Here is a 15,394-nt window from a genome sequence, read left to right as displayed (position 1 = left end):
GTTACTCTTATGCTAAGCGCTCCCCTAAGGTCTGCTTGTCCCTTCATTTGACATCTGAAAAAGTATAGGAAAACTATTTGAAAGTTAGTTTAAAAAAAAGCAACAAAAACAGGGAAATTGCCTGAAAAAGTGATTAAAATTTGTAGTCATTCTAAAATGTAATTTTAATTATGTAATTATGATCATTTTAGCTTTTTCTCCTTTGTCCCCTAGACATTTTTACCTAGATCTGAAAAAAACACATTTTATTCTACCTCTTTTGTAAAATTTGCGGAACATCTATGACCTATTTGCTTATTGCCCCATTATCCATGTTTTTTTTGTTTTTTTTAATGAAATCTCAACAATTTGCTCAGGATTCAAAGGTTTAAATACTTGTGAAAGGCTTCTGAAAGCAGCACAAGAAAGTGATGACACTCCTCAAGTTTCAAAGGAATAATGTGATAATATTTTATAATATAAGACCATTACACCAAAATAATATCTATACACACTCAGTAATATTTTAATAGTCATGACTGAATATTTGTAAAACTTTCTCAGAGCCCCAAACACGTATTGCTTAAGTATAATGAGCCATGCAAGGAAAAAGCTCATCGGGGAAAAAAAAAGAAAAGAAAAGAAAGTTTGGGATGCAGGAAAACCCAGTGCTATTCTTTGAGCTGTATACTAGTATTTAGTATATTCTATATGATTGTATTTAAAAATCAGATACTATAACACTCCTGGACCATGATAACAGATTACTACTAATTTATTTGGTAAAAAACTTGAATCTATGTTGCCTAACATACTTAACCTGGTCCAATCAGGTTTTATAAAAGGGGACAGAGTGCTGACAATATATGGAGACTCTTAAATGCAAAACAATATTTGAACATGGCCTTCTTCTCTTCTGGACTTTCTATTTCTGTCTTACATAGTTTTAATGTGGGCACTAATTGAATTGAATTGATCAAGTCAGTTTATGAAAATCATAAGGTTGCAGTTATCACTAAAGATGCAAACTCTTCTCTGCAAACTCTGCCTCTCTTTCTTGAAGTAGAAGTACAAGACAAGCCTGCTCATTATCAGCAATGCTTTTTGCTTTGGGAGTCAAACCTTTAGTGTCATGTGTATGGGACAATATAAGCATTATAGGACTGAAGATAAAAATGACCAGATACAAAAATCTCTATTTGCAGATGACACAATGCTATGTAACAGAACCAGAACATGTATATATATATATATATATATATTTATATGTTCACCCACTGGTGATATCTGATTGTTGAGCTGAAACACACAAAGAAACTCTAACAGCTTGTGCTCATCGTTGGCTCTGATGCCTCGGTCTGAGAGTTGTTTCTATTCAGTTTCTCCCTCTCATTATGTTCTGTGGTGGCGTCTCTTGGTGTCAGTGGTTGTGGTGAGTGCTGGACTTTAACTTTGAACACATCCCACCTCTCAGGAAGCAGTCCTTTGTTGAAAAGCACAGAAACCAGGTAGGAGAACAACAAGATGGCAGCAATTGCAGACAGCATGGAAATGGTCTTAACTGGAGAGTACTGGACATAAACACCATCCTCAAGAGTGCATCCTGGGAAGTGTATGACTGGTGCTAATCCTAATGATGGCTCTCCACTGAGAAGTCTTAACAAACATCCTACTAGGCATCCCATAATGGCTCCGTAACCATTGGAGATGTTGAAGAAGAGGACGCAGACAAGTTGAGGGAAGATCACAATGTAGGCCACTTCAGCAGAAATGAACCAGAACAACAGGATGCTGTTTTTCAGGCTGGTAAGCGATGTCCCGACCAAGCCCACTACCAACACAGAAGCACGGATCACCCACTGACTCTCTCTGTCTGATGCCTGAAGAAGAAAAAGGGGGAGAAACAGGTAAACAGCAAATGATTGAGACTGTCCTGCTTTAAAAAAAACTCTCACTGCTTCCTTAGTTACTCTTCTCTCAGTTTGTTTGCCCTTCATGTATACTCTCCTGTACTTCTTTCTCTTTATTTCTTTCTAATAGTAAGGAAGCAAATTTCACCTGAGGCCTCAGGATAGTTTTGTATATGTTGGACGTGAACACAGAAGATGCAGAAAGCAGTGCAGAGTCAGCAGATGACATCACAGCAGCAGCCACACATCCGATACCGATAATGGAGATGAAAGATGGGGTGAGGTGCTGCAGGGTGATGGGCAGAATTAAAGTCGATTCCCCACGTTCATATGGAGATGGAGAACCGTAGGAGGTCAGATTCCAGTCTGATGCATTGACACAAAAGAAGGAAACACTGAAAAATGGTGACATATTGTAACACACCATACTTCCCTACAGCACAGAACAGCCTTTTGGCTGTTTGGAGCTGTTTCCATATCAGGGTGTGATGTCCCTCATTACAACGCTCTTAAGGGTGCAGAGGAAGGAATTCTTTAGTATTTGAGGTCATACCTAATTAATAATAAATAATTAATAATTAATAATTAATAATTAATAATTAATAATTAATAATTAATAATTATCATTTTTTCAAGCCTCTGAGTTTTAACACTTTCTACCTTGACTTTCTCTCTTCTGAGCCAGTATGAAGCACCCAGGCCAGGCCCTTGGCGATATCAGAATCACGTTTATTGGCCAAGTTCAACAAATGAGGAACAAGGAATTTTTTCCGGGTTGGCAATGCTCACAGTACAGGGGAGGAAATAAGTTAGGGATAAGAAAAATAGAAAAAAGACAGACATAGACATGTAATTGTATTTACAAAAGGAAGAGATAGGGAATATATACAAATGTACAGTATGTAATTCAAATTTATACAGTTAGTGCAAAAACCATTGTGCATGAGGTAGTATGAATATATATATATATATATATATATATATATATATATATATATATATATTTGTTTTTTTTTTTTTTTTGTTTTTTTTTGCTTGTTTGTTTTGTTTGTTTTGTTTTGTTTTGTTTTGTTTTGTTTTGTTTTGTTTGTTTTTCTCTCCTGACACTTTGACTATTTACAGTTCATCAGAGTGACAGCCTGGGGGTAGAAACCGTCTTTGTGTCTGGTGGTCTTGGCATACAGTGCTCTGTAACGCCTTCCAGAGGGGAGGTGTTCGAACAGTTTGTGACCGGGGTGTGATGGGTCTGCAGAGATGGTGCCTGCCCGTTTCCTGATCCTGGACCGGTAAAGGTCCTGGATGGAGGGCAGGTCAGCCCCACCGACCAATATGCACACCAAGGCGCTAGAAACTATTCATGTTTTCTATGACTCCATTGCTATTAAGGGGGACGCATTTCCTTCCCTGTTTCATTACAAATTCCATCATTATCTACTTAGTCAAGACAATCAGGTGTAGGTTGTTGTTCTCTACTTCTTTCAGTTAGGCCTCTTCATCTTTATCAGGCCCACCACTGTGATGCAGCAAACGTGAAGGTGTTAGAGCTAAAAGACACGACGTGTATACCGGGAGTACTAAAAACACAGCCCTGGGGTCCTCTAGTTTTAAAGATGATTGCACACAATATTAAAAGTCTTTGATTCAGTTGATTGATATGTATGCCACACTACAGGCGTGGATCAAGTTATGGTTTTTCTGGCTTGTCAGTCTCTCCAGCCTTTTGGTCCGAAAGTAATTATAAAGGCAACTATGATTATTGTATGTATATTTAATAGTAATCTCTTTTAAACCTATTTAAGTCTGCATGCCACTCCACTGACTCTGTACTTACCAAAGTCGACAATGATCTAGTGCTTCCTACAGATTTAGATTTTGTCTCGGTGCTCCTATTTGTTGATCTCAGTGCAGCCTTTCAAACCATTGATCATTGTATAGTCGTTGATTAATGGAAAACAATTTTGGCATCTCCGTCTTGGCTCTCATTTGGTTCAAATCTAATCTGTCTAACTAAAGCATCTGTATGCATCTTTATTAAGTGTCCTCTGGAAACACAATGTGCTGTGTTCTGCGATTTGCAATGTGTTTTCCAAATGCTGTGCACATGTCTTGATATTGATGAAGACTTTTTTCTTAACTTGCTTGTGTTTTATCTATCTGCAGCGCAGTTGCCCCTGTTGGCCACCAGAATTATTACCTATGCAGCACCTGCCCCAAGCAGTATAGGAGGTATCCCAAACACAAGTAATATTAAAGCAGCAATGTGGCAAGTGATCTTGGATGTGGCTGTGGAAGATGCTGACAAGGTCCTCTGGTGGACGCAGTGATATCCCATACCTTCCAGTGCCTTGAAAGTAAAACACTTGGTTAATATAATTACTAATGTGTCATTCAGAAGATATCTATCAAAGCTGGTAAATACTGCATTCAATATACTGTTTGTCTAATTATTGATTGTTTTTATTTCTTACAAAAAATAAGAACTTATCAATCAGGATCCAGGCCTTTTTCAGTCCAGGTGCACCAATCCAGGGAGCATGTAAGGTGTTGTTCATCAGCGTCTGGCTAATGTCCAAGGTGTTTGGGTTCATCAGAACAAAAGGAACACAGACCCACTGTAACGGCAAAAAGGAACTAAAGTAATAAACATACAGCATTCATAAGCATACTGAGGGTTTTGGATGCCTTGTGCAGCAGTTTTTTTCCAAAAACAAAAAGCCAGGCACTATAAAAATTAAAGGTATAGCAAACTCACCAAGCTTACAAATATGAGCACAAGCTGTATTACATCTGTGTAGGCGACAGAGTAGAGACCTCCCAGCAGTGTGTAGGTAATGGTGACTGCAGCAGAGATCCAGATGCACACAGTGAAAGGTAAATCCAGGACCACACTCATGGTTGCTCCTATCAAACATATTGTACAAAATACTTTGGCAATAGAAGTGGCACAAATTAAATACCAAGTGGGGCTGATTGTCTGTTGCCCCGATGCAAGTTGATAAGCTGTTTGCCAAATATTGTCTCTGTCATTTGCATGTGGGTGGCAAGTTAGTATTTCTTTTAACCATATTGCACCTGTGCAAATTGTCTTGATTTCTGTCAAAAACAAGTGAAGGAGGAAATAGGCAATTTAAAAAGAAATTACCCCAAAATTTGCAAAAACAACCCAAAATTGTATAAAGGACTTGAAATATACCTAAAATGAGCAATCAGAAAAAACAAACAATATAAAAATAAAGAAAAAAATTATTAAAAAAAAAAAAAACAACAAAAAACAAACAAGCAAAAACAAAAACTAATTACATATATAATTAATAAAATAATATTTATTGTTTTGAGATTATTTTCCCTTGCTTTTTTAAAAATGATTTCCTCAATCAAATCGTTTCTAACAATTTGCTAATTGCTCAGCAGAGCAGACAGCGACCAAAATTGACAGCGGTTACAAGCAGTTAATGGAGCCGTGTAACAGCATCTTGAGGATATAAATTATTAAATTAAATTAATAAGTATACACCCACATAGATTATCAACTGTGTGGAAAATGTGATATAGCTCCATGTCAAAATTTGTCAGTTGATTAATGTTAATTGGTAAGTTATATCTATGCAGCGTTGATAGGAATTTAAATCTATGTTAACATTTATATTACTAGACAAATAAAAAAAATTAAAACACAGTTATATATAAAAAAATTAAAACACAGATATACATACATACATACATATATATATATAAATATATATATATATATATATATATATATATATATATATATATATATTTCATTGTCAGATGAACTTTGACTTTAGTTTGCAATATATTTGTTGAGTTGTTTCTTTGTTGAGTTGGGTTGTTTTGTTTTCATAACGTAGAGAAGAGATAAACACTGTATTTATTTTTTTACAAACCATCAGAAAGTAATAATAAAGTAAATATTTGACTTTCTGTGAGCTGAAGGCATCTTCTGCAGATAAATGCAATACACCATTAGACACTCTGTAACTGGCTGCACCAGTTTCTGATTCATTAGTTTATTGAATGTGATTTGTGTTGTGATTGTCATAGATATGTTTTTTACAGGTTCGTGATATCTTACCAAACAACAATTTTTCCCACAAATTTACTAATAATGTAGGAAATAGAGAACAAAAGGGTTGCAAATAAAGGCAGATTTCAAACAAGTGTCAAAAATTCTGTTATTAAGACAAAAGTCTGAGATTTTTTTATACTTCATCTCGTCAACATAATGGTTGCACCATAAGTGCAAGACATTCTTATTTCCATTGACTGTAATAGTATTTGAGGACAGAATTCAAAATATTGTCAAAAATCCCACCACCTCCATTACTTGCACCAGTATAACCAACATTTGGGGATTTATTTAGCAAGAATTTGCAATAGCTCCTTGCAATATCTTTTACAACAAACATTTTGTGCATCAAAATGTGAACTTAGTGTTTGCTATTTGAAAAAATCCATCTGGATCATTGTGAAGGATCGTCTATAGAGGCTGTGTAATGAATTTGGTTTCCATAGAGACTAAAATGTGGGAGAGTTCAAAATTTTTACAGTTTTTGAGGAAAACAGAACACTGATGAACTTCATAACTCCTGCTTTCTTCTCATTTGGGGCTACATTCTTAGTGAAAGTTGCAAAGTCGTGGCACCTACATCTTCTTTGTTATTAACATTCAAATGTTTAAAATTCAGAAATCTGTATACTGGTTTTATGCACCAAGGAACAGATATTACTGTACACACAAAGACACTAACAGCTTGAGCTTTTCATTGGCTGTGACGCCCTGCCATAATTGTTGTTTCTATTCAGTTTCTTCCTCTCATTGTGTTCTGTGGTGTCATCTGTTGGTGTCAGTGGTTGTGGTTTGGTTTTCACTTTGAACACATCCCACTTCTCAGGAAGCAGTCCTTTGTTGAAAAAATGAGAAACCAGGTAGGAGAACAACAAGATGGCAGCAATGGCAGACAGCATGGAGATGGTCTTCACTGGAGAGTACTGGACAAAGACATCGTCCTCAAGGGTGCATCCTGGGAAGTGTATGACTGGTGCTAACCCTAGTGATGGATCTCCACTGAGCAGTCTTAAGACAACTCCAACCAGAAAGCCCATAACAGCTCCGTAACCGTTGGTGATGTTGAAAAAAAGGATGCAAACAAGTTGAGGGAAGATTATGACATAAGCCACTTCAGCACCAATGAACCAGAACAATAGGATGCTATTTTTTAGGTTGGCCAATGAAGTACCAACCAAGCCCACTACCAACACAGATGCACGGATCACCCACTCAGTCTCCCTGTCAGATGCCTGAGGAAGAAAGTAGAGAGGGACAAAAACAGGTTGACAGCAAATGATTGGCCCCCATCCTGCTTAAAATGAACTCTCTCCCTGCATCTTTCTTGTATTCTCAGTTTGTTTCTCATTCATGTCACTTTATTCCATTTATACTCCCAGTACTTTGTTCCATTTCTTTTAAAATCAATACCACATCTTCACAACAGCAAACAGCAACAATGGCAACAGCTCTCATGCCTTTTTCACCTGTGGCCTTAGGATGTTCTTGTATATGTTTGAAGTGAGGACAGAAGCTGCAGAGAGCAACAGAGAGTCAGCTGATGACATCACGGCAGCAGCGACACACCCGATACCAATAATGGAGATGTGAGGAGGGGTGAGGTGCTGAAGGGTGATGGGCAGGACCAGAGCTGATTCCCCACGATCATATGGAGATGGAGAACCGTAGGTGGTCTGGTTCCAGTCTGAGGCATGTACAAAAAGAAGGAAAGGTAGAAAAATAGGGACATGTGGTTACATGAGTACCATAGACTGTGCATAAACATGGAAAACATGACAGTTCCTCCAAAGTGTAGCTTTTCAATCTCAGTTGCCCCCTGATGTCTGGCTGCAATATAGGTCCTATGCCCCACCCCCTTTATGCTTGTGACAAGGAAAACTAAAAACACCAAATACATTTTTCCCAAAGTGGTTTCTGTCAGTGAAGGTAGTTCTCATTACCCTGATGTTTGTTGAAGTGAATTTATATATATATAATTTCCAGCTTAAATTACTTAGTTAATTACTTTTGTAATTCTACAAAAAGGGGATTTTCCACCATGATTGGCAGCTGTGAATGCCAATCCATGCATTCACATTCAATAAGGATACTCTCAGGGCCGGTCATTTCAACCAAACTGCGCTTACCAGAAAAGTAAATGATCTTGTGCTTACTATGGATTCAGATTCCACCTCTGTGTTTCTGCTAGTGGATCTTGGAGCAGCTTTTGATACTATTGATCACTGCATACTCATGGATTGACTGGAAAACAAATTTGGCATCTCTGTTCTGGCTCTGAGATGGTTAAGAGTGAGCTTTCTGGGGGAAAAAAAGAAAAAAAAACACTTTGTTGTCTATCATAGCATAACATATATATTTTTTATATTACCTCAGGGTTCTGTTCTTGGCCCGCCCTTTTTCCCTCTTCACATTTCACCTCACATTTTAAGTTTAAATTTAACTCATTACCATAACCAAATTACGAAATTCAAGCCCCACTTATCTGCTGGGACACACTGGATGTCTAAAAAACTCTTGTACCTCACAAAGAGATCAGAAACCAGTGTTGACATCAAAGCTTTACTCAAAGACACCTCAGCAGAGCATAAGATGGCTGCCAAAGACCTTCCAGATGGACAGTCTTTCTTGACTGTTTATGTAAAGTTTGTCTTTGCATGATTTAAATACAGACATCATTTTTCACAGTTAATTCAAATATAAAGATGTTGTTATTACCTGTGGATGCAGCAGCTGCCCCAAGCAGTATAGGGGGTATCCCAAATAAAGGGTAAAGGAGAGCAGCAACCACACTAGTGATCTTGGCTGTGGATGTGGATGACACTGACAATGTCCTCTGGTGGATACATTGATATCCCTGAGTCCCTAGTGCCTAGTAAAGTAGAACAGGTTAATTTACTCACTAGTGTGTCATTCTGAAGATATCCATTTTGACTAGTGAGAACTGCATTTGATATTCAGTAGGCCCATTTTTTTCCCCTTACAAAGAACAAGAAATCATCAATCAATATCCAGGCCTGCTTCAGCCCTGGTGTACCACTCCAGGGAGCGTGTAAAGTGTTGTTCAACAGTGTCTGGCTAATGTCCAAGGAGTGCGGGTTCATCAACACAAAGGGAACACAGACCCACTGCAGGAAAAAGAGACAGAGTGATAAATTAACATGGAAATGACAAACATGCAAGTTTTAAAAAATGCTTTTTGGAGTTCTTGATACCTTGTGTGGAAGTGTTCTCTTAATCCAACCTAAAACTATAAAAAATTTAAATATAAAAAACCCACCAAGCTGAAGAAAATGAGCACAAGCTGTATTACATCTGTGTAGGCCACAGAGTAAAGCCCTCCCAGCAGTGTGTAGATGATGGCCACAGCAGCAGAGATCCAGATGCAGACAGTGTAGGATAAATCCAGGACCACACTCATGGTTCCTCCTGCCAAACACATTATGGACCGCTTTAAATTTTGCAAGTACTACTATTGTAGTAGTTGTACTTTTTAAAAAAATTGTAACTGCAGTCACTATGAACAAATGCATGTAGTTCTGGACAGAAGGAAAATGACCTGTTACGGGATCAGCTAAATACTAATGCTCATCTCAGTGCAGTAAAGGAGAAGCCACTACCTAAAGAGTATGTCATACCTAAAAAAAGCCCCGATGATCCACTCGTTCTCATTCCAAAATCCTCAAATACTGCCACTTCTGCAGTTATTTTGGCAGAAAATGTGACGCCAAAAGCCACCTTCCATGTGCAACCGCAACATGACTGGGCAGCGTCAGATGAGAGTGTCCTCAGACAGAACCGGCCGAGATGTTATAATACGCTGGCAGATGGCTGGACGACACCAGATGTGTCCACATGCAATATGCACAGGCTTGAGAACATGACTGGATGGAGCTGCAGTAAGACAGTAATATATGGTATGCGAGCGTGCCTATTGGGTGTGTGGGTGAGGAGTTGCATGGGTCCCACAAACGACTTTGTGCGGGAGTCTGGAGTTTGCTTTCCGTGGATGTGAGGGCTTTTTTCTCCTACACTTTACCACGTGCCTCACATGCTTAAACCTAACCATCCATGACTTTGTTGCCTAATCCTAACCGTTGTGATGGTCCGTGTTGGTTGCTATGTGCTTATGTTGTGTAAACATAACGATGTGTCACATCATCCCACCATGTGCATTTGTTGACACCTTGGTAATGGGCTGCGTCATCCCGACATGACGTCATCCCACCACCTGCCATTTGTTGACATCACGATAAAGGCATCCGGGAGTGTAAATAGCTGATGCAGAAGGATACCTAAAACATCATAGGTAGACGCAGAAGGTCACTGACAGAGCAGCACCATGTGATGACTTGGGATGGAAACGTGTTGCTTATAGATTTATTTTACTCATTAGAAGAAGGAATTGCAAACACAGTTGCAAGACGGTTAAATGTATACATACTTGAGTAAAGTGCATAAAAATATCTTACCTAAACCAATTAGTGTTGCAGCCATACAGAGCACATCCATACAAAGTGAAGCCAGGCTCAATGCAGCTGTTGGCACTTTTCCATACTTGGCATGAAAAGGGTCCAGTATCGTCACACAGTTTCTTTCTCTCATTGGCTTTGCAAACAGCAACCCAGCTTCATTTATACAAAATCAGAAGACACCACAATTAGAACCAGATTTAGTGTTCACTGTTTTAACTGTATTTATGTAAATTAAAGGCACAATTATTGAATTCAGTTTTCATTTAATTGTATAATTGCCTGTGCCAATTTACTTTACTACATTATTTATTATTGATTTTATTTTTCTATTGATTTAAAAAGAACCATGCACAGTTTAAAACATATATGTTACCATTTGATACACCGTACCAGATTATGTTTTAGAGCTGATTTGCATCAGTATTCCCTAGAAATATGTTATAAATTTGATTCCATACCATAGTGTTTGACTCAAGATTATTGGTAATATCATGGATAAATTCAGTCACTTTTGTGGGTCAAATAGTGTGGCAATTACAATTTGCTGCCGTTTACAGGACACAAATAAGTTAGAGATGACTTCCATTAAACTGTTAAAACACTCCTTAACCTCTCGGAAGTCCTTTTGAAAGCATAAAAAGGAGTGAACAAAGGCCATATTTGAGGTTTTCAAAATAAGAGCAATGTGAGTGAGATTGTAAGGGTGTATTTGTTTTCTACATACAGCACACAGCATCCTGTCAGATGTACTATTAAACAACGTGTATGAGGTTGTCAAAGTATGAGATAGTAGAGCATCCTGTCAGATTTAATTTCAAACTCTTACCAATAATAAAAGATGCGCTGTATGCCAATAGCATTATTACTGCCCATGTTAATCCCATAGAGGGCGTGTACACCATCTCAGCTGTTCCAACAATGAGGCCTCCTCCGACCCACGTAGCTACAGGATGAATTGTTACACAGCAAGTCATTTAGCGGACAAACAGCAGTTATTTAAACACCAGACAACAACAGCTGGGAAATGATTAATTGTTGTTCAGCTATCGGTGGGATCATCTCAGGATATTATGTTTATATCAGTTGAGAGAATTATGTTGTCCAAATGAATGATTCTATGAAAATTATAATTAAAAGACAACAAAGGGGCCAATTAAAGGATTTGTTTCACACCTTCAGAGGTGTTTGTCTGAAGTAATATCCAACAGTAAAAGAAAGTTTATTCCAAGAATCGATTTTATCTATTTATTGTTTGCAAATATCTCCATTATTATGAAATATAGTGAGTCCTGCAATAATTCCTGTCCCATGAAAGATATAATGCACTTGTTGAAAATTCATTCTATTGCTTGCTCCATTTACTCTGCATTATAGTAACTCTCTGTGATTGCAGATTCAGCCACTCCCTGCTTCCATTGCATGGCCTTCCCTGCTCACAAACTCACCTGCTTCTCATTTCCCTAATCAGCCTTGCAGTATATATACCACATCCACTCATTCTTGTCTTTTTATTTAGTTTGTGTCTGATCTGTCCTGGCTTTCCAGACTTTGTTTGTGCCTGACAGTTGCTGCAGCTGTACTTGTGTAAACTCATTGGTGATTTAATTCATAACAAAGCATATTTTATAAACTATGTTTTTTTTTGTGCAAAAGTCTTATTTGTAAAGTAACTAAAGCTGTTGGATAACTGTAGTGAAGTACAAAGTGCAACATTTCCATCTGAAATGTATTGAAACTGAACTAGTGACTGAACTAGTCACTCTGTGTCTATACACAGAGTGACTAGTTCAGTCTCGTTCATAATTACATGCAGCGACATTCCTCCACAGCCCTCACGAGCCGGACAGGACATGTTTTAGTGAGAACCTGAGAACCTTTTTTTCCTCTCGCTGTTGTTTTATGGGTTTAAGGTTTTTGTCTGTCTGAGCTATTTATTTTCTTGCTTAATGAAGAGCGCTGTTCTTGGCTGTAGATTGCTGGGATGGTAGGGTCTGGGCTGGTGAGGCCAGCAGAATCAAAAGGCGCTAGGGAAGGTCAGCTGGAGTAAGTAGAGGAGAGGCCGACAGGTTATCCAATAATTGGCTAATTATTGGGGCAGTTATATGGCGTTTTGCATTTGCATCACAATTATCTGTATCAGCATTTTATTGTAATAATCGCAGATAAAATTAACTAATCAAAAAGTGTGATTTAGTGTCAGTATGGGAGGAACATTTACTTTGTTAAACCTCAAGGTGCGATTTTTATTTATTTATTTTTTTATTTAAATTTTCTCTTGAGGTTATAAAAAAAAAAGTTGCTGGGAAATTTGTTGTATATGATGTTTCAGTTTTAATGAAACATTTGCTGAAGGCCACTAAATAACTTTTGTGTTGGAGTTTGTTATATTCCAAATTCTAAATATTGACAGAAAGATTCAAAATTTTGATGTAAATGCATATCGGTTCCAAATACTGGTTTTCAGTCTCATTACCTACTAATAATCGGTATCGGCCCTGGAAAAAAACTCAATATCAACTCTGTACTCTTCAACTGCTGTAATGTGTGAATGTCCCCAGTGTGGAATTAATGAAGTCTTATTTTATCTTTATTCTATTCTTATTTCTTATTTTTATGTGTACCCACATCGTATGGATTATCTCTGTTACTTTCCTGGTGACACCTATTTTAGCAGGAACTGCAACAGAAGCGGTTATCAGTATTTTGCCAGGTGTTTCTGTGTCTGTCCATCTGTAAACAAATTTTGGCAATTCCAGTGCATCACAACCATTTAAAGTATAGTCATAAAAAATAAGACATGGCTGCAGCAAGGTCACTAGACTATTTATTTCTGTCCTTGTTGGGCAGAAACAACTGAATTTCCCTGATAAAAGTGTATCTTAAACTTTTTTTGTTTTGTCATTTTGTGGCCAAATAACACCTATGCTCTAAATAAGTTAAGTGATATTAATATCTTTCTATATTTAGATCCCATACATTCATTTCTTAATGATCCTAGTTGATCCTCAGCTGTGCTCTCCTCACCTGTCATTGTGAAGATCCCCACCACCAAGCTAATGCTCCGGTTTCCCAGCAAGGTCATCTCCATCCCAGTGGCTCCACTTTTCCTCTGTTTTCTTTTGGACTTAAAAGAAGCCCAGATGCCGGTCCCAAGGACCAGCAGGTAGAAAAACACCATCACTATCACTCCTGGGATGTTAACAGCCATGGTTGATGTGGACTGTCTTCTCAGCTAGCTGATGTACAATGACCTAAGTGACTGAGAATGATGAAGACAGACCACACACCAGAGAAAAAAAACAAGAGGAACCCCCAGAAAAAAAAACGGAAACCTCTCCCAATGTTGGCCATTGGCTGGTTACAGGTTTAGCAGGTTTACTTACTTTGAAGTATGGTTTTGAGCATCTTGCACAAGATTTCTTACTTTACTTGAAAAGATTGTAGCAACTAGTTATTCGCTGTTACATTCAGCACTTTATGTTCTGACACTTTGTCAGTTAAAAACCTCGGTCGTCTCAGGAACAATTCTATTTCAGCTTCAGTTTGGTGAAGACAGACTTTAGTTGACAAGATATTTGTTGAGGTCCCTTAGTGTCTTTAACTACATGAGAAAAATAATAATCTTTGACCCTTTGTTATCTTTTTCACTCAATTTGGAATTTTATAGCAAAAAAATATTACTCAAATTTGACTACACAAATATGCAAGTTAATCTACAACACACTCTCATCCCAACTTGTTACATGTTACCTGCTATTTGCATCCTGGGATGCCACTACCATGATGTCAATAAATGCACAAGGTAGAATGACGCTGCACATCCTAATGTTTAGGCAACAACAGTACATGGCAACCCATGCCAGAATGTCAACAAACAAACACAATGGTACAAATGGTTAGGATTAGGGGAGGAGGGCACATGGAAAGGTTTAGTAAAAAAAAACATCACATTCAAATGGGAAGTAGACTCTGGACTCCAGCATTAAAGTGCAGGTTTGTCAGACCCATCCATTTCCCCCTCCGCCTGCTCTATAGGGCCCCTGTGCTCCTTGTATTACATCATTACCGGCAGTTTTTAACGTGACACCATCTTGCCACATGTCATGCACATGCGCCGGGTTCTGTGTATAATGTATAAAAATACCACAGCCAGTTCTGTCCAGCTGATGCCATCCAGTGTCATTCCATTTGCACGCAAAATGGTCTTTCCAATGAAACCTACATTTTTTAAAGGCTACATTTTTTTAAAAATGTATTTGTAGTACTTTGAATTTCTTGTACACATATGCACAGCATTAGATATGATGAATAAGGAGGATTTGCAATAACTTATCTTTCAAACAACTGTATTTTTTCAAGTTTCTTGAAAAAATACTTTTTTCAGGATAAAACTTAACACCTTATGTGGATGTTATAATTTACCTTGTCAATAACGTATTTTTACTGAATAGAGCTTGCTTCTTAAAGCTAACGTTAACATACTCTCCTCCTGCTGATTTTAAGGTATTTGTGTTTTGGGTTGGTTGTTTTTTGTTTGTGTTTGTTTGTTGTTGTTTTTTTTTCCTTTTTTTCCTCTGTCGACATATATCATTCATATTTTCAGTATTTATATATTTCAGTAGCTTTTTGGTTGATAGGTGGTTATACTGTTAACAGCTATAAAAAGACTCTCTGACATCTACTTAACTTTTAGCACCCCACTCAGGATGGCGCCCTTGGTAGCTCCACTGGTTGCAGAACTTAGGCGCAGAAAGCCATATTTACACATGGCAAGATTTAGGGTTATGTTTGCAGCTAACCTATGGACCACATCATTTAAGTGGGTTACATGCCAGGACAAGCTAGAGCTGTAAATTTCCATGTCATCAGGGTGTGCTTCACATCCAGCAACACCTTTCATCAGTTTATTAACTAGACGTTGAAATATGGCAGGCATATTCCAC

The 15,394-nt window shown here is 37.8% G+C and overlaps 2 protein-coding genes across 2 annotated transcripts; both read right to left on the bottom strand.

The window, feature by feature from the left end:
* Positions 1-96: 96 nt before the first annotated feature.
* LOC148187640 (high-affinity choline transporter 1-like) lies at positions 97-4,236 on the bottom strand. The gene is made up of 3 exons (XM_088086602.1): positions 4,086-4,236; positions 2,038-2,261; positions 97-1,859 (listed from the first exon to the last, which is right to left on the bottom strand). Exons 1-3 carry the CDS (start codon positions 4,219-4,221, stop codon positions 1,299-1,301), a joined length of 921 nt encoding a protein of 306 aa, XP_087942728.1. The 5' UTR covers positions 4,222-4,236; the 3' UTR covers positions 97-1,298.
* Positions 4,237-6,266: 2,030 nt separating this feature from the next.
* LOC148187639 (high-affinity choline transporter 1-like) lies at positions 6,267-15,160 on the bottom strand. Its single transcript, XM_088086601.1, has 8 exons — positions 13,476-15,160; positions 11,278-11,394; positions 10,449-10,604; positions 9,257-9,405; positions 8,961-9,104; positions 8,695-8,848; positions 7,446-7,663; positions 6,267-7,211 (listed from the first exon to the last, which is right to left on the bottom strand). Exons 1-8 carry the CDS (start codon positions 13,657-13,659, stop codon positions 6,657-6,659), a joined length of 1,677 nt encoding a protein of 558 aa, XP_087942727.1. The 5' UTR covers positions 13,660-15,160; the 3' UTR covers positions 6,267-6,656.
* Between the last annotated feature and the right edge of the window lie 234 nt (positions 15,161-15,394).

This window comes from Plectropomus leopardus, chromosome 13 (genome assembly GCF_026936395.1).
Source record: "Plectropomus leopardus strain MGB_pleo_1.0 chromosome 13, ASM2693639v1, whole genome shotgun sequence".
Lineage (NCBI taxonomy): Eukaryota > Metazoa > Chordata > Actinopteri > Perciformes > Serranidae > Plectropomus > Plectropomus leopardus.
This window is presented reverse-complemented; position numbering and strand designations above follow the sequence as displayed.